Source organism: Oncorhynchus tshawytscha, linkage group LG09 (assembly GCF_018296145.1).
Source record: "Oncorhynchus tshawytscha isolate Ot180627B linkage group LG09, Otsh_v2.0, whole genome shotgun sequence".
Taxonomy (NCBI): domain Eukaryota; kingdom Metazoa; phylum Chordata; class Actinopteri; order Salmoniformes; family Salmonidae; genus Oncorhynchus; species Oncorhynchus tshawytscha.
In genome coordinates, this window is record NC_056437.1 from 32,965,099 (window position 1) to 32,990,120 (window position 25,022).

The 25,022-nt window shown below is 43.6% G+C and overlaps 2 protein-coding genes across 3 annotated transcripts; one reads left to right on the forward strand and one right to left on the reverse strand.

Moving 5' to 3' along the window:
• Positions 1-1,492: 1,492 nt before the first annotated feature.
• Positions 1,493-3,180, reverse strand: LOC112257834 (autophagy-related protein 101). The gene is made up of 2 exons (XM_024431709.2): positions 2,591-3,180; positions 1,493-2,465 (listed from the first exon to the last, which is right to left on the reverse strand). Exons 1-2 carry the CDS (start codon positions 2,840-2,842, stop codon positions 2,064-2,066), a joined length of 654 nt encoding a protein of 217 aa, XP_024287477.1. The 5' UTR covers positions 2,843-3,180; the 3' UTR covers positions 1,493-2,063.
• Positions 3,181-3,483: 303 nt separating this feature from the next.
• LOC112257833 (C2 domain-containing protein 2) lies at positions 3,484-24,788 on the forward strand. 2 transcript variants are annotated; one of them, XM_024431707.2, is made up of 13 exons: positions 3,484-4,658; positions 5,430-5,525; positions 7,000-7,119; positions 17,711-17,812; positions 18,020-18,136; positions 18,417-18,528; positions 19,488-19,596; positions 19,804-19,868; positions 20,112-20,227; positions 20,386-20,560; positions 21,331-21,575; positions 21,699-22,002; positions 23,117-24,788. In XM_024431707.2, the coding sequence occupies exons 1-13, from the start codon at positions 4,341-4,343 to the stop codon at positions 23,374-23,376; spliced, it is 2,139 nt and encodes a 712-aa protein (XP_024287475.1). In that variant the 5' UTR covers positions 3,484-4,340; the 3' UTR covers positions 23,377-24,788. The 2 variants fall into 2 exon arrangements, with proteins under 2 accessions (XP_024287475.1, XP_024287476.1); XM_024431708.2 differs by having other exon boundaries at positions 4,521-4,658; positions 7,000-7,081.
• The last annotated feature ends 234 nt before the right edge of the window (positions 24,789-25,022 follow it).

A 25,022-nucleotide genomic window follows, 5' to 3' on the forward strand; every position in this document is an offset into this window, starting at 1 on the left:
TGGATGTGTGGTCCAAGTCTTTAAGAATCTCTTTTAAGGGTTTCTTTTCCAAGCATAAAAGGATAAACATTGACCATGCTGTCAATCCAGCATGACTTATGCCGCTTTCAAAACAACTAGAAACTCAGAACTGGAAAATCTCAGACTTCAGTGAGTTCAAGACAAATGGGAACTCTGAAAAAAAACAAGCTCTGACTGGGAAAATACGTTTCAAGTCGGGAACTCGGGCCTCTTTCGAGAGCTCCGACCTGAAGATCACTAACGTCATGATTCTACCTTGTTTTTTCAGAATTCCCAGTTCTTTGAAAGCACCATAAATCCAGAGAATGCCAGACTTTGATGACAAAATTTGCCCACGAAAGACCGCCGCACCACCTTCCTGTTCCAGTGAGCATAGCACAATAAGGCAAGTCCAAAAATGTATTGTACGCTGCTGCATAAATGATGTAATATGCCAGGGAGATATGTATACTGTAGCTAAGATAGTAATACTAAATGTATGTTGTATAGTAAGCTGTTAGTAGCCCTTGTGCCCCACCCTAATAATTTGGGCCATTTCCCCTCATAATTTAGCCTACTGTTCTGACTTGGTGGTGCACATGTAACCTATAGCCTGTTTTAGAGAAATATCATCATTGAATATTGTAAGAATTTAATTGTCTGCTTATATGCCCCCTTTATTTACCCTATGGTTCTGACTCGGTGTACATGGAGAATACTGTAAGAACGGCCCATGTTCTGAATTTTGTCGTCGTACATTTAAAAAGTGCTGAACAACTAGTTATATTGACTATGTCCGTCTTAGCTCGCTCATTGTCTTAATCGAAATTACGATTGCCATTTACCCTTTCGTCGTCCCCTTATGCCATAGTTTGTACATCTCAATTGCCAGTAGAAACCACATTTGTTTAAGCCAGTCAGCCATATGAGATATGTTTTTTTTAAGGCAGTAAATGAGGCTGAATGAACTGTTTCACTGCCAGACAAGGCTCCGCTGATAGCCAGGAGTAAAATTGGTAAGGTGTTGGGGCAGCAGTCCCAACACCGTTTGTCACTGTTATAGTCCAATTAATGTATTGTTTAGTGTTGTGTAGTGGCTTTAATGACATGCATCTAAAACAAAATGTGGGGAGTTTGCCCCAACATTTACATGCTAAAATCGCCACTGTCTATTGTAGAAGCAGTTTCTGCCTATCTTCATACTGTACTGTCTTTGAATATACTACACAAATCTGAACCTGTAAAGGAGAAGACAGACTAACACGAATGTCAGTCATCTGCAGTAAATCACCTGCTTGGTGTGGAAGAAGCGCGGCAATTCAACATGTAGTCAGGAAATTAACAGAAAATGACGACCAATGTTCTGTGGTCAGACGCAATAGGACGGCCACCCACTGCGCAAGGCCGAAGTTCGCGTTGGTCTGTCTTTTCCTTAATTAACATCAGTAAGCACAGAACCAGGTGGTTTTCTAGAATAACAAAGTGAAGTCAATTAGGATTATCAATTTTATTTTCAAAAGTGAAACACCTTTCTGCACATTATTTTCTAATAACAAAAGCTAATGTCATAAACAAGATAGTTACTTTACAATTACTTAAAGCAGTTATTAAATGAAAACCTGTTTCAGACAGACATGCTACTTTTGCAGCACTTTCTTCATACAAAAACATAAAAGCTCAAATTGTACTATCGGATGTGAATGGTCATGTTTCAGTGTTGACAAAGGCATTTTGTGAAAGAATAGGGATAGATAAGTAGGATCCTAAAATGACTGCTTACAAATGTGAATAAAGCGGATTAGACATTTGATGGTGATACTTCTAGCGTACTACCAGTGCTTCTAACTAATATTTAAGACACTCACAGGCCTGCAAATGCCGATGTCAATGAAGCAATTACATCCCATAGTCAATAAAGTACACAGCCTAGCCCCTGATCCATTTGTGTTGTCTTGATAACATCCTATGGTCACAATCATAGGAGTTGGCAAGACAGCACAAACAGATCTGGAACCAGGCTACCCACAGCCATGTTTTACGATGCAAATCATCTTGAGGCTCCCTCACAGTGCTAAGGTGTCTTTTATCAGCCTTCTCATGGTGGTGCTTACTGAGGTGCCCAGCGTATCAGTGATCTGAAAAGTGATTTTGTACAGGTAAGGCTGTACGTCTTTGAGGCTGGTGTCAAACACATTGTCCACTTCCGACTGTGTGGGCATTTTGGGTAGGTACTCGTGCTGGTTGATCACCTCCACAATGTTGATCACCTTCTCGCCCAGCTTCTCGCCCACTTTCTCCCGGCAGATCTGTCTCTCCTGCTCGTTGGCCAGGTTGACGACGTTGACCTTAATGCTCCAGACCTCCCATGGAATACACTCATCAGAGAAAGGCCAGCGAGACTTCTTTTTCTGGTAGAACTCCAGTGAGATTTGTCCCATTCCATCAGTCCCGTTGCCCATGGCATCCTGTAAAGAACAACATAGATCCAGAGGTCAATGGATGCCAGTTTTAAAAAAAAAATACAGCTAGCTACATGTTTTAATGTATAATTTCAATAGCCAAACAATCAAAATAATCAGACAGGCCTTACCTTGAATTCGCCCACTGCTTTCCTGATGACCCTGTCAAGCTCATCTGAAGAAACACGAACAAAACTGAAATCAATATAGTCGCAGTCAATGTCCTGTGTGCCAACAGTGCCAATGGAGTAGGTGCCCTCTTTCTTGTAGTGAAATTTTCCAGTGCTGCGATGCAATAGGATAGTGTGCAACAGAGCCAGCATAGCCTCGTCGACCTGTCTTCCCTCCACCGACACCTCCAGAACCTCCGAACGGCAGTTCATGATGATCTGCTTCCCCACAGTGGCAGGTTGAATATATGGAGAAACTAGCAAGCTATTGAAACACACCCTTCAATGGTTGTTTACGTTCCATAAAACAGGGCTAAACATCAAAATGAGCTAGTTAGCGGACGTTAGATGCTACTGCTAGATAGCTATTGTGAGTAGTTAGCTATAACGCGCAGCAAACGTTATTTCCCTCGAGCAAGTTCGAAGGTTATCAAGAGAAGGCGCAACTTTCAGATTCACTTGATGAATATAGCTACATGTGTCTATGTTCTTTAAATGTATTTATTCATAATAACTTGCTGACACAAAGTGTAATGTCGTCGTTCTTACTAGAGAGGAGGAGCCATTTCTGTAAACACAACATTGGAAAATCTACGGAATGTAGTTTGGTCCAATCCGAGCCTTTGTATCTCTGCAAGGTAACAAAACGTGTATCGATAATAGCTCTGTAATTGCAGTTATTCCCGCATCAGAAAGCTGAGTTTCTTATATAAGAAAATGTAGTTGAAGATATAATTGATAGTTTCGAAAGACCCGCTAGAGGTTAAAACAGGGCGCACTTGGGGTGCTTTAAGATATCGCTATGCACTCTGGGAATAACAGTTCATGTCACATATATCGCATTGGCAAGTTTTCGATTTCGGTCATCGTTGGTATCGGAGATGCTCTGCAAGTTTGAGATGAGGCTTTATAAGAAATTATCATTTTCCCCTCCGCTGTTTAAAGCTAGCCACATATTAGTTTCACTTTGTTTTACACCATGGACGCCAGAAATGATTCATGGACATTACATTTTGGAATACGTGTTACTGGGTAGCAGCTAGCTAACTTGCTTTTACTAGAATACACGTTAGCTAGCAATCGAATGAAAGAAAGGTCTGAAGTTAGCTAACTTTTATGAAAAGCTAGTAACCATGTGTAGTTGACTTACTGTTGTTGGCTATCTAGCCAAAGACAGACATTTGATACAATGTTGTTCAGCTAGAGCTGTGGAACTTACTTAGAAGCTTGGTAAAACTTAACGTTACTCAGAATAACACTCACGTTATTTTAGCTAGCTACTTGCAATAAAGGAAACCAAGTATTTTACTTGCTTGTTTTTAGCTACCTAGCTAGCATTCTTCTGACTACCGTTGTCAAACCAGATAACGTTAGATAGCAAGATTACATCCTTGAGAAGTCTGTCGCCAGCCAAGTTACTCGTCTTGGGTATTTTATTTTCGTTTAAAGTTGCGCCTCAGTCAGGAGCCAGGATATTATTGACAAGAGGCTAACATTAGCTTTCATACTGGTTCAGTGGTTGAACTTGTGGTGGCAAGGCTAGCTCCCATTGCTATAATAGTTGGATTTCGTCCTCCGTTAGCTAGCTGTCTTGAATGACAGGGACTTTCTTGCAAAGATCATCGGACCATGTTTTTGTACTGGTCTTACTTTTAAGGGACCATTGTTATTAGCTAAATACATAGCTAGCTAAACAAGTAAATTGCTGAGGATGCCTGGCTCAGAAATTAATCTTTCAAATGCTGATTTGGGAGAATTTGACTCAGAAAGTCTCCCTTCAAACTCCGGTTTGGGAGACTTGCCATGGCTTTGCATGGTTACGCTGTTCATTGCCTCCATCATTACATTGATACTGTATCTAGTACAGTATTTTTACAGCGATCTACGGATACAGATGCCTGAGCAAAACAATGCTGGTTCGGGGGAAGCGGACGTTCTGTTGGGATGGGCGCTTTCACTGAACAGTTGGAAAAGTCAATGGAGAGGGGCTTGGTGCAGAGCTTTGAATGACGAATCGACGAAGTCTGGGGTAAGTCTAACTACCGTTTGTACGACATATATGTGATACATATGTTTCCATTACTGGGCGTTACAGGTTAGCTTATTCTTAACGCCACCATGGAATTTTCAAATAACCTGCTCTTGGTGCTACTGTGTATTTAATATCTTTCTAAGCTTTCTGTGTTTTTTGTAGAATCACCTGAAACTGTACATGAACATTTACAAGATACCCTTTTCCCTGAAACGAAAACAAATACAGTATCGCTAATAGCAGGTTAGTTGAAAAATTCAAGTCCCATGTCGACCAATAGATTGTTTCACTTAACAGATTACTATTGGGAAACTACAGAGCTGACTGTAGCTATATATATATATATATATATATATATATATATATAACAGTCCCTGGTAAACATGACAAAGAATCCACTGTAGCCAAACAAACAATATATGAATACAGGATCTGTATGTACCTAACAAGACTTGAGTACACATGTGAGCATCGTGACAGCACAGGCTCCCTGTCACGGAATACAGTGTCAACAATCTTGATTCCCATACATTGACAGTGCCTTGTTGAAACCTCATCTCTCAAGCTACTGTCAAGAGTTTAAGCTCCTGTAGCCGCAAACTGTAAGCGTGATCCAAATTGTAAAGGTGACCCATTTCTTCCATGTTCCTTAACTCTTTGACTGAAACTGTCAAAATGAAGTGTAATGTTGAGATAATGACCGTTGTTGGGGCATAGCCTATTGCTGATCACCTCCTGACCTGACTGGTGTACTCCTAACTCACACAGTGCCCAGTGCAACTAATATTAGAAGAGGATGGCCTCGAGTCATCAGAACTGGTGGTTGGCCAAGTGTCCAGCTTCAAGAAGTCTGCTAGTCAGAAGGTAAGAGTCTGATACACAGGGACTGGCTCTCATCCAATGGTTCTCAATAAATTGCACACACAATGAAAAGCTCAGTACATTAATGCATTATAGCCCAGACATGGTTTTATCATTGTTTTTGAATGCTTCTTTTCCTGATAAAATCAAGATCGAGTTAAGATGAGGAATCTGGATCAATGTTGTCATTGTTGAACCCAGTGCAGCGTCCTCATTCTCCTCCTATAGCCAATGAAATAATTTTTATTTTGGCAGTGTTGGCCTCTTTGACATTCATTACAGTTAGAAAAGCAAGCATTTATGCTGTTGCCATTTCCTAATCAACATGCCCTAATGTCATAACCCAGCTCTGTAGTCAATCCACTCTTCCACTGTAATTCAATGTAGAGGGGCTGATCTACTGGTGCTACAGCCATTTAACTTAATTTCAGGTCTGCAGTGGCCAATATCCTGAGTTACAATGTCCATTAACTTCACTGGCACTTCCAGACATTTCCCCCTCCCCTTAAATTGTCTGGCTGGAGCCAATAGCAGCCTCTTTACAGTTTTCATGCTGTAAGCACACTTTTACTACCTCCTCTCCAGCTCTAAGTTTATGGGATCCTCATATAACCAGCCCTCTTCTAAAAGGAAGATGAACAACAAGTTATAAGATTTTCAACAATAGCATTGGCAGATTTTGTATGGAGAAACAAAGCAAAGCAACGATTTAAACTAGTCTGTGTTATTAAATGCCTGCTCAGTTTTTTGGGGGCTTTTCTATAATATGCAAGATCCAGATGCTGCTTCATTGTTTTCTGCTCCCAGAGACTTTGGTGAACAAAGGTGTGTCCTTGCCCTGCCTCCATTGGTATGTGTATGCAGTAAGACGCTTATGTAGCTGTCCCCTTATAGCCAGCCCAGTACAGAACAGCGCTGTAAAACAACTCAGAACTCGAGTTCTCCAACTTCCGACTCCAGTGTGTGCAAGACAACCGGGAACTCTGGAGTGGCGAAAAACTAGCTCTGACTAGGAAAAATCATTAGAACGGTCATCTAACTCAGATTTCCAAGTGGGAAACTCTGGCATCTTTCTAGCGCTCCAACCTGAAGATCAATGATGTCATGATTTTACCTAGTCCCCCCCAGAGTTACCAGTTGTCTTGAAAGCACCATAAGGAGACTAGGGAACCAATGACAAGGAGGGTCAAGCGGGGAGAAATGGGCAGTACCCTCCTTTAATGAGATGCTTCATGTTTGAGCTTTCAAGTTGATTTTTGTCGCACTCTGAAATAAGCAACACACACAGTTCCCATTAAGGAAAAACTACAGGTTAACCAATTATAATGTGAGCCACGTATGCAGTTTGCAAGAATACCACAATCATAGTTAGGCATGTTTAGCACCAAGCACCTTTTTACCTCAAATACATTTTTGAGTGTTCCCTCGCTTATTGTATGGTACTATTGTAACTATTTGCTGTCTTGTCTTCCTATAGGCTGCACGATGCAAGGTGGTCGGGGACAAGCTTCAGTTCTCCCTCAGTGCTTCACCATCAGCCATGTCTCCAGGAGATCCCTGTAGGTACAGCGTAAAGATATCTCCACTTGAACTGCAGGTAAATGAACACAACAGTTGTGCTCACTACATCTGCAGCTATAATCCTTCCCATTTCAATTGGAGCTATGCTTAATACGAACAAAGGGAGAGCGAGTCAGAGGTGGCAGGGTTCCTGGTTGTCTTAATGGAGGAAGCTCTGATTTATTGAACATGACGCACTTCAGCAGAGCTTCGCTTCTGCTACGAGAATCAGATTAAATGGCGAGGACTCAGAGGTTGATAAATGCCCTTGAGACCTTGTTTAAATTACTGTCAGTGTCATGTAAAATACTGGAGGGGATGAGTTCCCAGCTCCCTCATTTTTTGGTAAAGGTGCCCCACTTTCCCTACTACCTCCACTTTTATTGTTGGAGTATAATCACAGACACAATCACATACTAATGGAATTAAGAATTTTCCACCCAAAAATAATGGTCTTGACGTTGAGTGGTTATCTTTCATGCAAAACCAAGTAGAGATGGCTTGATTCATCTATTTTAGTAGCACAGCCCATAACTGACTGGGCACGATTTACAGTCAAGTCTCAGGTTTACCCACAATGTTTACACAATCTAGCCTTTGTCTCTCTGCTCAAATTAAAGTTATTTTGAAATATGGTGCTTTGTTTTTTGCCTCATTGTGGGCCTGATCTGAATCTGCCATAAATACAAATCCAGTGAGAGGTTTAATAGGATACTTTTTGGATTTTGGCAATGAGGCCCTGTATCTACTTTCCCAGAGTCAGATGGACTCGTGGATACCATTTTTATGTCTCTGTGTCCAGCATGAAGGAAGTTACAGGTAGTTTTGCGATCCATTGCTAACTAGCGTTAGCACAATGACTGGACGTCTATGGGAATCTACTAACATGCTAGCAGTTACCCATAGACTTCCAGTCATTGCGCTAATGCTAGTTAGCAATCCCTTTTAATAAGCTGAAACCTGGATTAAGTTCGGTCAGGACACCTTTGTTATTGTTTTGGATATGCTGTTATTTTTGGGTGGTGTAGAAGGAGACTCTTTGTTTTTTACAGGTCTCTTCGGTTTGGTCTGGAAAAGTCCTAGGGACAGGCCTTTCGAAATATTTTCATCCTTTTTTACGGAGCGACGAATGACTGACTAACCAACACTAGAATGGTTCTTGTTCTTGTCATGAGGAATTGTGAACAGATATACACTGAGTGTACAAAACGTTGTGAATTCCATGACATAGACTGACCAGGAGAATCCAGATTAAATCTATGAACCCTTATTAATGTCACTTGTTAAATCCACTTCAATCAGTGTTGATGATGGGGGTGGGGGGAGATGTTAAAGAATGATTTTTAAGCCTTGCGATATGAATTTTATATGTGTGCCATTCAGAGGGTGAATGGGCAAGACTAAGTATTTAAGTGCCTTTGAACGGGTTCTGATGGTACGTGCTTGACACAACTGTGGGAAGCATTGGAGTCAACATGGACCAGCATCCCTGTGGATCGCTTTCGACATCTTGTAGAGTCCATGCCCCAACAAATTGGTGCAACTCAATATTAGGAAGGTGTTCTTAATGTTTTTTGTACACAGTGTATTTATACAGTATATTGAGACAGTGCGTGTTTCTCTTTCTGCCTCACACACTCTGCGGTTGCGCTGCTCAGTGCACTTTGGCTATGTAAACCACACAGTTCTAACATTACTCTAGTATGATTGCAGTGGAGGCATTTCATGTGACTCACGTGATGAAATCAAATAAAATGTTATCAGTCACATGCGCCAAATACAACCGGTGTAGACCTCACAGTGAAATGCTTACTTACTAGCCCCAAACCGACAATGCAGTTAAGAAAAATATGGATAAGAAATAAAAGTAACAAGTAATTAAAGAGCATCAGTAAAATAACAATAGCGAGACTATATACAGGGGGGTACCGGTACAGAGTCAATGTGCGGGGGCACCGGTTAGTTGAGGTAATATGTACATGTAGGTAAAGCTATTAATAAAGTGACTATACATAGATGATAACAACAGAGAGTAGCAGTGGTGTAAAAGAGGGGGAGTGGAGGGGGGTGCAATGCAAATAGTCTGGGTAGCCATTTGATTAGGTGTTCTTAAGGATTCTTAAGGCTTGGGGTAGAAGCTGTTTAGAAGCCTCTTGGACTAGACTTGGTGCTCCGGTACCGCTTGCCGTGCGGTAGCAGAGAGAGCAGTCTATGACTAAGGTGGCTGGAGTCTTGAGGGGCCCCTGTGTTGAGGATCAGCGTGGCGAATGTGTTGTTACCTACCCTTAACACCTGGAGGCGGCCCATCAGGAAGTCCAGGATCTTGTTGCATAAGGTGTTTAGTCTCAAGGTCCTTATCTTATTGATGAGCTTTGAGGGTACTATGGTGTTGAACGCTGAGCTGTAGTCAATGAACAGCATTCTCACATAGGTGTTCCTTTTGTCCAGGTGGGAAAGGGCAGTGTGGAGTACAATAGAGATTGCATCATCTGTGGATCTGTTGGGGCGGTATGAAAATTGGAGTGGGTCTAGGGTTTCTGGGATAATGGTGTTGATGTGATCCATGACCAGCCTTTCAAAGCACTTTATGGCTACAGACGTGAGTGCTACGGGTCGGTAGTCATTTAGGCAGGTTACCTTAGTGTTCTTGGGCACAGGCACTATGGTTGTCTGCTTAAAGCATGTTGTTATTGCAGACTCTGTCAAGGAGAGGTTGAAAATGTCAGTGAAGACTTGCCAGTTGGTCAGCGCATGTACATGTCCTGGTGATTCATCTGGCCCTGCGGCCTTGTGAATGTTGACCTGTTTAAAGGTCTTACTCACATTGTGTGATCACGCTCTCCACAGTCAGTCTTCCAGAACAGCTAGTGCCCTCATGCATGTTTCAGTGTTCAAATCAAATCAAATTTATTTATATAGCCCTTCGTACATCAGCTGATATCTCAAAGTGCTGTACAGAAACCCAGCCTAAAACGCCAAACCCCAGTGTTATTTGCCTTGAAGCGAGCATAGAAGTAGTTTAGCTCGTCTGCTAGGCTCGTGTCATGGACAGTTCTTGGCTGTGCTTCCCTTTGTAGTCTGTAATGGTTTGCAAGCCTTGCCACATCTGACGAGCGTCAGAGCTGGTGTAGTATGATTCGATCTTTGTCAATACAGGACTCTTTGCCTGTTTGATGGTTCGTCGGAGGGAATTGCAGGATTTCTTATAAGCTTCCGGGTTAGAGTCCCGCTCCTTGAAAGCGGCAGCTCTAGCCTTTAGCTCAGTGCGGATGTTGCCTGTAATCCATGGCTTCTGGTTGGGGTATGTATGTATGGTCACCTTGGGGACGATGTCATCGATGCACTTATTGATGAAGCCAATGACTGATGTGGTGTAGTCCTCAATGCCATTGGAGGAATCCCGGAACATATTCCGGTCTAAGCTAGCAAAACTGTCTTGTAGCTTAGCATCTGCTTCATCTGACCACTTTATTGTTGATCTAGTCACTGGTGCTTCCTGCTTTAATTTTAGCTTGTAAGCAGGAATCAGGAGGATAGAATTATGGTCAGATTTGCAAATAGAGGTCGAGGGAGAGATTTGTATGCGTCTCTGTGTGTGGAGTAAAGATGGTCCAGAGTTGTATTTTTTTGTGTATTTTTTTTTTCCCCACTCAGGTTGCACATTTAACATGCTGATAGAAATGTGGTAAAACAGAAGATGGTTTCCCTGCATTATAGGACTATTTCTCTCTGTACCGTTTGTATTTAATTAACCTTTGACTATTGGATGTTCTTATAGGCACTTTAGTATTGCCAGTGTAACAGTATAGCTTCCATCCCTCTCCTCGCTCCTACCTGGGCTCGAACCAGGAACACATTGACAACAGCCACCCTCGAAGCAGCGTTACCCATCGCTCCACAAAAGCCGCGGCCCTTGCAGAGCAAGGGGAACAACCACTCCAAGTCTCAGAGCGAGTGACGTTTGAAACGCTATTAGTGCGCACCCCGCTAACTAGCTAGCCATTTCACATCGGTTACACCAGCCTAATCTCGGGAGTTGATAGGCTTGAAGTCAAAACGCTTGCTGGCAAACGCACGAAAGTGCTGTTTGAATTAATGCTTACGAGCCTGCTGGTACCTACCATCGCTCAGTCAGACTGCTCTATCAAATCATAGACTTAGTTATAACATGATAACACATAGAAATACGAGCCGTAGGTCATTAATATGGATCGAATCAGGAAACTATCATCTCGTAAACAAGACGTTTATTCTTTCCGTGAAATACGGAACCGTTCCGTGTTTTATCTAACGGGTGGCATCCAGAAGTCTAAATATCACATTTTTATTTGTCACATACACATGGTTAGCAGATGTTAATGCGAGTGTAGCGAAATTCATTTTTATTTATTTTTTATTTCACCTTTATTTAACCAGGTAGGCTAGTTGAGAACAAGTTCTCATTTGCAACTGCAACCTGGCTAATATAAAGCATAGCAGTGTGTACAGACAACAACACAGTTACACATGGAGTAAACAATAAACAAGTCAATAACATAGTAGGAAAAAAAAGAATCTAAATACATTGTGTGCATGAGGAGGTATGCAATAAATAGGCCATAGGAGTGAATAATTACAATTTAGCAGATTAACACTGGAGTGATAAATGATCAGATGAACATGTGCAGGTAGAGATACTGGTGTGCAAAAGAGCAGAAAAGTAAATAAAATAAAAACAGTATGGGGCTGAGGTAGGTAAATTGGGTGGGCTATATACCGATGGACTATGTACAGCTGCAGCGATCGGTTAGCTGCTCAGATAGCAGATGTTTGAAGTTGGTGATGGAGATAAGTCTCCAAATGCTTGTGCTTCTAGTTCTGACAATGCAGTCATAACCAACGAGTAATCTTACCTAACAATTCCACAACTACTACCTTATACACACAAGTGTAAAGGGATAAAGAATATGTACATAAAGATATATGAATGAGTGATGGTACAGAACGGCATAGGCAAGATGCAGTAGATGGTATAGAGTACAGTATATACATATACATATGAGATGAGTAATGTAGGGTATGTAAACATTATATTAAGTGGCATTGTTTAAAGTGGCAAGTGATGTATGTAAAATATATTTCCATCAATTCCCAATATTAAAGTGGCTGGAGTTGAGTCAATGTTAGTGGTGGCTGTTTAACAGTCTGATGGCCTTGAGATAGAAGCTGTTTTTCAGTCTCTCGGTCCCAGCTTTGATGCACCTGTACTGACCTCGCCTTCTGGATGATAGCGGGGTGAACAGGCAGTGGCTCGCTGCTGCGCCTTCTTCACAATGCTGTCTGTGTGGGTGGACCAATTCAGTTTGTCCGTGATGTGTACGCCGAGGAACTTGAAACTTACTACCCTCTCTACTACTGTCCCGTCAATGTGTATAGGGGGGTGCTCCCTCTGCTGTTTCCTGAAGTCCACAATCATCTCCTTTTTTTTGTTGATGTTTAGTGTGAGGTTATTTTCCTGACACCACACTCCGAGGGCCCTCACCTCCTCCCTGTAGGCCGTCATATCGTTGTTGGTAATCAAGCCTACCACTGTAGTGTCGTCCGCAAACTTGATGATTGAGTTGAAGGCGTACATGGCCACGCAGTTGTGGGTGAACAGGGAGTACAGGAGAGGGCTCAGAACGCACCCTTGTGGGGCCCCAGTGTTGAGGATCAGCGGGGTGGAGATGTTGTTTCCTACCTTCACCACCTGGGGGCGGCCCGTCAGAAATTCCAGGACCCAGTTGCACAGGGCGGGGTCGAGAGGTTGATGATGAGTTTGGAGGGTACTATGGTGTTAAATGCTGAGCTGTAGTCGATGAACAGCATTCTCACATAGGTACTCCTCTTGTCCAGATGGGTTAGGGCAGTGTGCAGTGTGGTTACGATTGCGTCGTCTGTGGACCTATTGGGGCGGTAAGCAAGTTGGAGTGGGTCTAGGGTGTCAGGTAGGGTGGAGGTGATATGGTCCTTGACTAGTTTGTCAAAGCACTTCATGATGACGGAAGTGAGTGCTACGGGGCGGTCGTCGTTTAGCTCAGTTACCTTAGCTTTCTTGGGAACAGGAACAAATATTGCTGTCACATTGCACAACCTTCAATGTTATGTCATAATTACGTAAAATTCTGGCAAATTAGGCGGCCCAGATACACTGACTCTGCGTGCAATGAACGCAAGAGAAGTGACACAATTTCACCTGGTTAATATTGCCTGCTAACCTGGATTTCTTTTATCTAAATATGCAGGTTTAAAAATATATAATTCTGTGTATTGGTTTTAAGAAAGGCATTGATGTTTATGGTTAGGTACACATTGGAGCAACGATACGCACCGCATCGATTATATGTAACGCAGGACACGCTAGATAAACTAGTAATATCATCAACCATGTGTAGTTAACTAGTGATTATGATTGATTGATTTTGTTTTTTATAAGATAAGTTTAATGCTAGCTAGCAACTTACCTTGGCTTACTGCATTTGTGTAACAGGCAGGCTCCTCGTGGAGTGCAATGAGAGGCAGGTGGTTAGAGCGTTGGACTAGTGAACAAGGCAGTTAACCCATCGTTCCTAGGCCGTCATTTAAAATAAGAATGCGTTCTTAATTGACTGCCTAGTTAAATAAAGATTAAATAAAGTTGTAAAAATATATATATATAATTAATCGGCCAAATCGGTATTTTTGGACACCGATTTGGCCGATTTAAAAAAAACATACATGTATATTTTTTTCACCTTTTTATTTGTTATGAAAACTTGAATTCGTACCTTATTAATCGGCCATTCTGATTAATTGGTCGACCTCTAGTATTGATTAACCTTCATGTCTTAATGTAATGATGGATTGTCATTTCTCAGTTTTTTTTACTTGGTATTTTACCAAATAGGGCTTATGTATTCCACCCCTACCTTGTCACAACACAACTGATTCGCTCAAATGCATTAAGGAAAGAAATTCCACAAATGAACTTTTAACAAGGAACACCTGTTAATTGAAATGCATTCCAGGTGACTACCTCATGAAGCTGGTTAAGAGAATGCCAAGAGTGTGCAAAGCTGTCAAAGCATAGGGTGGCTACTTTGAAGAATCTCAAATATAAAATATATTTTAATTTGTTAAACACTTTTTTTTTTTGGTTACTACATGATTACATATGTTATTTCACTGTTATTCTACAGCATATGTTAACATATGTTATTTCACTATTATTCTACAACAACAAAAAATACAGAAAAACCCTTGAATGAGTAGGTGTGTCAACTTTTGACTGGTACTGTAAGTGTGACCCTCTACTCAGTACTTTGTTGAAGCACTTTTGGCATCGATTACAGCCTCAAGTCTTTGGTATGACGCTACAAGCTTGGCGAACCTGTTTTATCAGACTAGAGAATCTTGTTTCTTATGGTCAGAGTCCTTTAGGTGCCTTTAGGCAAATTCCAATCGGACCGTCATGTGCCTTTTACTGAGGAGTGGCTTCCGTCTGGCCACTCTACCATAAAGGCCTGATTGGTGGAGTGCTGCAGAGATGGTTGTCCTTCTGGAATGTTTTCCCATCTCCTTAGAGGAACTCTGGAGCTCTGTCAGAGTGACCATCGGGTTCCTGGTCGCCTCCCTAACCAAGGCCCTTCTCCCCCTGATTGCTCAGTTTGGCAGGGTGGCCAGCTTTAGGAAGAGTTTTGGTGTTTCCAAACTTATTCCATTTAAGAATGATGGAGGCCACTGTGTTCTTCGGCCCTTCAATGCTGCAAAAATGGTTAGGTAACCCTTCCCCAGATCTGTGCCTTGACACAATCCTGTCACGAACCTCTACGGACAATTCGTTCAACCTCATGGCTTGGTTTTTGCTTTGACATGTACTGCCAACTGTGGGACCTTGATAGACAGGTGTGTGCCTTTCCAAATCATATCCAATCAATTGAATTTACCACAGACTCCAATCAAGTTGTATAAACATCTCAAGGATGATCAATGGAAACAGGATGCACCTGAGATCAATTTCGAGTCATAGCAAAGTGTCTGAATACTTAAGGTCTTTCTGATTAAAAAATCAATAAAAATACTATTAGCAATAATTTCTAAACCTTTTCGCTTTGTCATTATAGGGTATTGTTTGTAGATTGAGGAACATTTTACCTGGGTATTTCAGTTCTACAGAAAAAGCCTTTGTTTGGTAACACAGATTTGTCTGTACAGCCAGAGCAGAATCTAGGCATTTTGGGACAGGATGGCCCAGGGCTGTGGCGGTTAGGATTGCACATTTTGGGGAATATTCAGAGGTGGAAACTTTCCATGGGAATTAACAGGAATATATGCAAATGAATATTAATACCATTTAAATGGAGATGTTTTTTGTATTGAATGTTTTTACCATATCATATGGAGACAGAAACATAAACCTTTTACCTCATCATAAGTAGACATAATTGCAAATGATTAAATCCTTCCAATAAAAATAAAAATAACTATTTAGGTAAGCATTGAACTTTAACTAAATGAGTTGACTCTTCACATGGGATGATTTCAATGAACAACAAAAGGGAATATTGAATGACCCCCAATGATCCATCGCATCTGTAAAATGATAGTCTAGAAACTAAAGCTTTGGTTGACTTCCTCTCAGGCTTATGTGTCTTCTCCCTGGACCTCCTCAATGTCCACCTCTTGAACATCAGACTCCGTGGCCTCATCTTCACTGTCACTTTCCAACCTTGTTGAGGATGGCTTGTTGACAGGCTCAAAAAGCCTCAAATTTGCCCGGATGACCACCAATTTTTCAACCCTTGTATTGGTCAGCCTGTTGCGTGCTTTGGTGTGTGTTCCCAAACAATGACCAGTTGCACTCTGAGGCAGCTGATGTTGGTGGGATTTGGAGAATGATGGAGGCAACAGGGGAAAGAGCCTCAGATCCACAAAGTCCCTTCCACCAGGTGGCTGATGGAATATGTTGGCCATATGCCATATTGCAACTCCATCCCAAAGCCTTTTCTTGGAAGTGTACTTCGCCAGACTGCCAAGAACCTTGCCCTCATCCAGGCCAAGGTGGCGAGACACAGTTGTAAAGATCTCTGCACCAGACAGGATGCTCTTGCCAGCATAGTTGGGGTCCAACATGTACACTGAGGCAGAAGTCTGATGTATTTCAGAACTGCAGTTTCCTCTGCTTGGAGCAAAAGTGAACTGGGCAGGGCAGTAAAGATTAGAAAAAAATGAGTAAAAAAAACAAATACAATTCCATGTACAGAACTTTTTTGATTAATCTAAGCCAAATTCCCCAATTCCAGTGAAACATAGTTTGGGACAGTTGTGTGATGCGATAGATCCCAAATTAATACAACCACACGCAACAATTTTACTTTTTAAAGCACTGAGTCTGATGCAACAGATCAGAAGGTTTAGCTTAAAATGTTGGTAAACTATTAGGCTGTTTCTTTAGATTATAAGTGCAGCGATGCGCACACGGCAGTAGGCGCGAATGTTCCAAAATACAATCAATTTGCGGGATAACACAAAAGTGACTGCAAATCTGATTTATGCATGTCATTTTTTAATATAAAGGTGCATTTTTATGGTTTAAATCATCTTCGCCGAAATTGAAGCTCAAGCGCCAACTATGTATGCCGGTTGTAATGCGGATTAATGTGCTTTATTTTAAGAAGTTATTTGGCCACTTTAGTTGTGATACAATCCTTATCAAAACATATAGGATTATGGGCTAGGCGACATGAGGTGTGCGACTAGGATTTGAAAAAGTGCAACAACAAAAAAAGGCATGCGCTGTTTCTTGCCTTACTGCACATGCTGGGTGTCATTCACAAGTGATAATACATCATTCACAAGTGATAATATTGTCACACATCAGACTTCTTCATTTAATGTTGTCTTCACATATACTAAATATATGTGTGAAATTACTTGATTTAGGATGGACCGTTATCATGCACCGGTCTCAAAACAAAAAAATCTCTGCACTTAAATTGCGAATGGAGGATGTTTTTCCTGTGGTTAATTTTTATGCTAGCCAATTAGGCTATACTCCTGTTGTAAAGAAAAGCAATGGGTTTAATATTAGTAAAGTGGATAAATAAATATAGTAGGCTTAACCTATAGAAAGCTGACTCTCTTTTTAGTAGAGGCCATAAAAACTCATGCAATTCTCATGCAATTGCATAGCCTATAGAAATGTTGCACAACATGGGCTCTCATGAAGTGTTTGAGTAGATTTTCGATTACATTCGCATTGATGTCAGAGTGATTAGAGGGACAATAGAGTGCTGAGTACCAGGCAGTTTGCAAGTTTGGTATGCTACTAATGACCAGCAGCAGCATCAGAGCTTGCAGAAGCCTAGTTACTGGAATTTGACTGCAGTCATGACTCGTGACTGCCGGTGTGCCGGTTATACAGTCACCGTAACAGTCCTAGGATGGCCCAGTCACTAGAACAGTCCTACCTTTGACAATCACCTCCACTCTCGCTCACTCACTCTCTCTCACTTACTCTCTCTGTGCTGCACTGCTCAATTACAGCTGATTGTGTTGGCTTGCACTCTGAGCTGTGTGTGTGTGAAATGGTGTTGTTGCTGATGGTGGTTCTGTTGCCCTCTGTCCCCCAGTTGGACTTGCAGATGAGGGAGGCTGAAGGGCAGGTCCAGGTGGTCTGGGGGGTGTGCCATCTCGAGACTTGGGACCTGCAGCTCAGCCCCAGCTTCACACAGGTACAGCCCACCGTCTCAGTTGTAGTGTTAAAGGCAATACACATTTGAGCGCTTCAATACTTCTTGAGTGTAAACTGCAAACCTGAACATGTTCCTTTAGGATGTATCCCAAAACCATCAGTCCAGACAAGTCGAAGTGTAATGGCGATGATTGCTAATGATATGATGGGATAGTTGATCGGTTTGTTTGTTGTACGTCTCTGTCAGGACCATGCCACAGGCCCCGGTGTGGCTGCAGTAAAGGACAGGCTGAGACAGCTGCTGTGTGCGGTGCGTCCCTCCATTATGCTGAGTTGCAGGCCTGCTCAGGCCACAGAGGTCAAGGTGAGAGGAAGACATACGACAACAAAAGCACCGCGTCAGCACATCGTGCTCCTGTCACCCCATGGCCATCTCTATACCTCTCCATTGATTGATGTGCTGAAGCGTTTACATAGCAACATTGATAGGTTGCTTAGTCTCTACACCCCACGTTCTTGAGTCAGATGTGTTAGTGCTGAGCTGGAACAATAGCCTGCACACCCTCTAGCTCTACATTTCTACTCTGCACTACATGGCATATGGAAGTGCCTAGTATCGCCATGTTCTCTGTCACCTTTTCTAGGAGGCCCGTAACAAGGTGACATCACCGCCCAAGCCCCCCCGCGCTCACGACTGGAAGCTGCTGGTAAAGAATATCCGGGTAACGTGTAAGGAGCAGGAGGACGGTGCTGCAGGTGAGGGACACCACTGGCTCACAACCTGGTTCGACTATGGAAACATGATCAAAACACTGAAGTTTTGTTACAGCTCCAAATGTGCCTCACCTTGAGGTGGATGCCAGAAGAGATGACTGCATCATGGAACCCAAGGAGCCACTGAGACTTGTTATTTTCTGACCTCTGATGAACCCTAATCATTGTGGTTCTAAACTCTCCTACAGTAGCAGGGCTGGCATGGCTGCAGCTCATCACCCCACAGCAGGGGCAGAGCGTATCTCCCTGAATAGATTACCATTGATAAATTAATTTGTGGTGGTCACCACTTCTCACCCCCATGGCTTCTTTTTCATTAAAGCAAAGTGGACAATTATGCTGCTAGGATTTTTTAAATTGGCTGCGACCCAAAGCTAAGGAGGCAGCAGCTTTTTGGTGTGTGCTGTCTGAAAGGCTCTACATAACTGCAGATATTTAATGAATTAAAGCAATCCAGGTCCCTTTCATTGAGTTTCAGCCTGGCTTGCCAATCACTAGTGAAATTTCCTGTTATCTTGTAATGGCTCCATTCCCCTTAGCTTAGCCTCAGTCCGGCCTGAAGCTGAGTGTTTAGTTGGCCAATGGCCAGGGCAACTTGTCTCTACCAGTTGATGCAGTATTCATTCTGTTACAAGCCTGATAGCCAGCGCTGCTTTATCTCAGTCATTGACATGTAAAGATACTGGTCACAAAGTCACTCAAAGTTATTAGCATGCTATTAAACTAAAGTGTTCAGACCATAGAAGTAGAATGAACTCATTCTAGTTCTGTGGTTCAGACATCTAAAGTCAATTTGATCTAATGTTCAAAAATCATAATGCTCATAAATGGAGTTGTCAGTGTACTGTATATACTGGTGTTTCATTATCCCCAACCCTAATTGATTTGTATGTGAAAATGCATTTCTGTTAAACTCATCTTCTGTTGTTTGCACTTTGCAGGCAGTCTGAATCCCCTGTGTGTGCTGCAGCTAGATGACCCTCCACAGAAACTCTCCACTTCAGTCCTACAGAACACAGCCAGTCCAGCCTGGGACCAGCCCTTCATCTTGTGAGTCCAGCTCCAATGCTGCCAGAAACCGTCTTTACAGACCCCGGTCTATAGGGAAAGCAAAAATTAATTTGTAGCCTGTGAGCTCAATCGCTTAGTAAACACTTGCCACCGGTTGCGTAATATCCAACCCACAGTTCTCCTCTCTCCCTCATGGTCTTTGTTACTCATTTTCAGTTTAGTGAATGTTTCACTTTCTCTCATCAGTGAGCTGAATGGACGATCAAAAGAGCTGAAAATTCAGCTGCTTGATGATGGGAAACCGCAGGAGAGTAAGTGTATCTTTGTTTTGAATCTCTGTCTTTAGGTACAGGGAGAGGGAATGATGCTAATAATCTGTCCCATACGCACCCAAAATAGTTTTACTTTGAAATAGTTTTTAATAACAATGAAAGCTTTGTCTGACAGTTAAAATGTCCTCTGTCATGTTGTCTGCCATTTTACTCATTTATTTTTCCTGTAGGTATGAAGTCTTGTAATCGCAAACTGATTGGGATGTGTTGTCTTCCTGACAGACTCCTTACTGGGTCAAGTGTCTGTGCCTTTTGATCTGGTGAAGAAGCAGCCCAAAGGACAGCAAACATTTACACTCATGACCAAAGATCAAGTGACAGGGTCACTTACTGCTGAGGTAAGAACTAGCTTTTTAACTACTTAATGCATATCATATTCAAGTCTATCCAACACATTGTTTCACACAATGTTTTTGAAGTTTTATTGAAATTCCAATCAGTTATACTTGAACACGTGTGATAATCATGTCTTTACCTTCTTTCTTTTGTACCACAGTTGACCTACCTGAAACCCAGTGAGGTGCGGTCGTGGCAGTCCCCTACTCCAGCCCCCACTAAGAGAGTGGAGATGGACCGCACGGTCATGCCCTGCGGTACTGTGGTCACCACAATCACTGCAGTGAAGAGTAAACCAGGTCGACCACTACTGCCTGGACTAAATATAACCCAGCGTACGTATTGAAGTAGCATTTTAATCTGGAACACTAAAAATATGTCAATAAGAGACTCATTTGAAGATCCTTATCCACATACTACAGACAACCATTCTCTGGAGCTTTGATGTTCAGGCATTTTTTAAATTTGTTTTAATTTATTTATTTTTTATAAAATTTTATCCCCTTTTCTCCCCAATTTCGTGGTATCCAATTGTTAGTAATTACTATCTTGTCTCATCGCTACAACTCCCGTACGGGCTCGGGAGAGACGAAGGTCGAAAGCCATGCGTCCTCCGAAACACAACCCAATCAAGCCGCACTGCTTCTTAACACAGCGCGCCTCCAACCCTGAAGCCAGCCGCACCAATGTATCGGAGGAAACACCGTGCACCTGGCTACCTTGGTTAGCGGGCACTGCGCCCGGCCCGCCACAGGAGTCGCTGGTGCGCGATGAGACAAGGATATCCCTACTGGCCAAACCCTCCCTAACCCAGATGACGCTAGGCCAATTGTGCGTCGCCCCACGGACCTCCCGGTCTCGGCCGGCTGCGACAGAGTCTCTGATGGCACAGCTAGCGCTGCGATGCAGTGCCCTAGACCAGATGTTCGGGCATTTTGACACGAATTACTGTCACTAGTCTAGGCTAAGCCTTACTATGAGATGTTGCTTACAGAAGATGGGCTCAGATTATTTTAAATCAAATGTATCAAAAATATAAAAAAATATATTTGTATAAATTATTAGTTGATAAGCCACTTATCCAAGTGATCTTGTATGTTTTCAGAGACCCCCTCCAATCCTCCCAGCGGCACCAAGTCCAAGGTGTCAGGACGAAGGGTGTCGGCGCAGCCGTCCGTGCTGGGGATCATGGGGAGCAAGGCCTTGTCCTCCTCCGACACAGAGCTACTCATGCTCAACGGGACCGACCCCGTTGCCGAGGCTGCCATCCGCCAACTCCACGAGTCCGCCAAGCAGAAGCTCAAGTCCCCGGTCAAGAAGAGCACCATCATCATCTCAGGAGTGACCAAGGTACCATAATACATAGGATTTATATAGGGCTTTTCTGAAAGCCAAATATGTACCTTACAGAGCAGCTAGGCAGTACACTCTACCTCTAATAGTGGGTTTTCTGTTCTGTACTCCATTTCCCAGACTCCTCTGTCTCAGGATGATGAGATGGCTCTGATGGCGGGCTATGCTGCTGCGATGGACGCCTCTATGTCGGAGGGGGGATCTCAGGAGATCGCTGTGGCAACTGCATCAGTAGTAAAAGCCAGTAGCAAACCCCTGGAGGTGTCGTCAGACCCCCAGGAGGGCCCCAGTGGAGTGGCCCAGGCTCAAGCCCAGCAGGCCCCGGAGGACTTGGAGTGCCAAGCAGGACAGGGCACAGACCAAGATCCAGACAAAACCTCCATGTCACTATGCATCTCAGAGTCTGGATCCAAAAAGAGCAGAGGTGAGATTTGATGGAATGTGCCCTATGCCAGCCCTGTGCAGACAGATCTCATTGCTTGGTTTATTTTTGGCCTTATTATTTCCTACAATATTATACTGGGCATATCACTTTCTCTTTCTCCCTCTTTCCATGTCATGTATCTAATTTCTCATCGTTCCTTCCTCCTGACACAATTTATCATGTCTTCCCTTGTCACTTTCTTCTTTGCCTTCTTAGAGGAAACTAATCAGAAATGATTTCCAGAAGAGTAAGTCACCTCCCGAACAGCTGTTAGTAGCTTGACTAGATTAGAATGCTATCCATCTGTGAAATGTGACATTCACATTTGCTTTCAGATGGTATAACATCCATTCAATTTTAGGCTGGAGCAGTGCCTAGTTTGGTTGTAAGGAGCAGTTGTTATAGGTGCATTCTATCATGGTTGGTTCTATTTTTCAAGTCCAGATTTATTAGTTAATCCACGTTCTCTTTTTGACCTTGTCTTTGTCCGTGTTTGATTGTCCTTGTCTTTGTCCTTGTTCAATGGTGTTTGTGTGTGTTTGTTGTTTACCCTCTTACCCTAATTTACTCCCATTCATCAATATGTGGTTTGCATAAAGGTGTGGTTCACCTTTCTTCTCCTCCCAAGATAAAATGATAGGTATCTGGCAATGTTTTGTATTGAAGCGTGTGTCAAGTTTCCTAAACTAAGGGTGAACGTTGGCCCACATATTCACAGTATCTCTTGCATATAACTTGGCTCCAATTTATGAGGTGCATTGTGCAAACAAGAATTCATGTTTTTTCCCCTATTGTATTAGTGAATATAAACTGGGATTATGAGGGTAGAGGACACTATCTGACAGTTACTGTCAGCTAGAACAGCTGGCCATCTTCTGAAAACATTGTAAACAGTATCTTAAATAATACCCCCCCAAAAACAATTTACAAAAACTTCACCTGCACTTAACCCCCCCTTCTACCTTGACTGATAGAATGTACATTTGTGATACGTGGTTGCCTTAAGATGAATGCACTAACTGTAAGTCGAGCGTCTGCTAAATTACTTAAATGTCAAATTAATTATATTAATTTAGGACAACCTCCTCTGGTTTCCTTTTCTCCCTCCCACCAGGAGGTAGCTTCCTGCACAGGAGTGCCAAGCTGTTCTTCCGCCGGCGCCGCCAGTGCAAAGACCCGGGGATGAGCCAGTCGCACAACGACCTGGTGTACTTGGAGCAGCCTTTGACTGTAGACCGGGAGAAACGCACGTCCACCTTCAGCCGGATGCTGAACCGCAAGCTGCTGCCCACGAGCAAGAGCACAGCCAACGGCTCCACCACCACCCAAACAGTGACACCCGTTCCTACCCCAGGGGAGCAGCATGCAGCCTGACCCCCCCACTCCACCACCCCTACCACCCTCTCCTTCCCCTCTAGGCCTCCAGCCCCCCTCTACTTCCCCTACGATGGTCCTCTACCCCCCCCTCCACACCACCACCCTCTCCTTCCACTCTGATAGTCCTCCACCCCCCACTCCACCACCCTTTTCTTCCCCTCCGATAGTTCTCCACTCCACCACGCTCTCCTTCCCCTCCGATAGTTCTCCACCCCCACTCCACCACCCTTTTCTTCCCCTCTGATAGTTCTCCACCCCCCCCACTCCACCACCCTTTTCTTCCCCTCCGATAGTTCTCCACCCCCTCCCACTCCACCACCCTTTTCTTCCCCTCCGATAGTTCTCCACTCCACCACTCTCCTTCCCCTCCGATAGTTCTCCACCACCCACACTCTACCACCCTCTTCTTCCCCTCCGATAGTTCTCTACTCCACCACGTCTCCTTCCCCTCCGATAGTTCTCCACCACCCACACTCCACCACCCTTTTCTTCCCCTCCGATAGTACTCACCACCCTCTTCTTCCCCTCCGATAGTTCTCCACTCCACCACGTCTCCTTCCCCTCCGATAGTTCTCCACCCCCTCCCACTCCACCACCCTTTTCTTCCCCTCCGATAGTTCTCCACTCCACCACTCTCCTTCCCCTCCGATAGTTCTCCACCACCCACACTCTACCACCCTCTTCTTCCCCTCCGATAGTTCTCTACTCCACCACGTCTCCTTCCCCTCCGATAGTTCTCCACCACCCACACTCCACCACCCTTTTCTTCCCCTCCGATAGTACTCACCACCCTCTTCTTCCCCTCCGATAGTTCTCCACTCCACCACGTCTCCTTCCCCTCCGATAGTTCTCCACCCCCTCCCACTCCACCACCCTTTTCTTCCCCTCCGATAGTTCTCCGCTCTACCACCCTTTTCTTCCCCTCCGATAGTTCTCCGCTCCACCACCCTTTTCTTCTCCTCCAATAGTTCTCCGCTCCACCACCCTTTTCTTCCCCTCCGATAGTACTCACCACCCTCTTATTCCCCCGATAGTTCTCCACCCCCTCCCACTCCACCACCCTTTTCTTCTCCTCCGATAGTTCTCCGCTCTACCACCCTTTTCTTCTCCTCCGATAGTTCTCCGCTCTACCACCCTTTTCTTCTCCTCCGATAGTTCTCCGCTCGACCACCCTTTTCTTCTCCTCCGATAGTTCTCCGCTCGACCACCCTTTTCTTCCCCTCCGATAGTTCTCCGCTCTACCACCCTTTTATTCTCTTCCGATAGTTCTCCGCTCTACCACCCTTTTCTTCTCCTCCGATAGTTCTCCGCTCTACCACCCTTTTCTTCCCCTCCGATAGTTCTCCGCTCTACCACCCTTTTCTTCTCCTCCGATAGTTCTCCGCTCTACCACCCTTTTCTTCTCCTCCGAGTTCTCCGCTCTACCACCCTTTTCTTTCTCCGCTCTACCACCCTTTTCTTCTCCTCCAATAGTTCTCCGCTCCACCACCCTTTTCTTCCCCTCCGATAGTTCTCCGCTCCACCACCCTTTTCTTCCCCTCCGATAGTACTCACCACCCTCTTATTCCCCCAGATAGTTCTCCACCCCCTCCCACTCCACCACCCTTTTCTTCCCCTCTGATAGTTCTCCACCCCCTCCCACT

Excerpts from the sequence above, each read along its gene's own strand:
- LOC112257834 (XM_024431709.2), bottom strand. The coding sequence starts at position 2,842 with ATGAACTGCCGTTCGGAGGTTCTGGAGGTGTCGGTGGAGGGAAGACAG. Across the intron at positions 2,466-2,590 it reads AAGCAGTGGGCGAATTCAAG|GATGCCATGGGCAACGGGAC; the intron begins GTAAGGCCTGTC and ends TGTTCTTTACAG.
- LOC112257833 (XM_024431707.2), top strand. The coding sequence starts at position 4,341 with ATGCCTGGCTCAGAAATTAATCTTTCAAATGCTGATTTGGGAGAATTT. Across the intron at positions 21,576-21,698 it reads TCATCTCAGGAGTGACCAAG|ACTCCTCTGTCTCAGGATGA; the intron begins GTACCATAATAC and ends TCCATTTCCCAG. Across the intron at positions 22,003-23,116 it reads TGGATCCAAAAAGAGCAGAG|GAGGTAGCTTCCTGCACAGG; the intron begins GTGAGATTTGAT and ends CCCTCCCACCAG.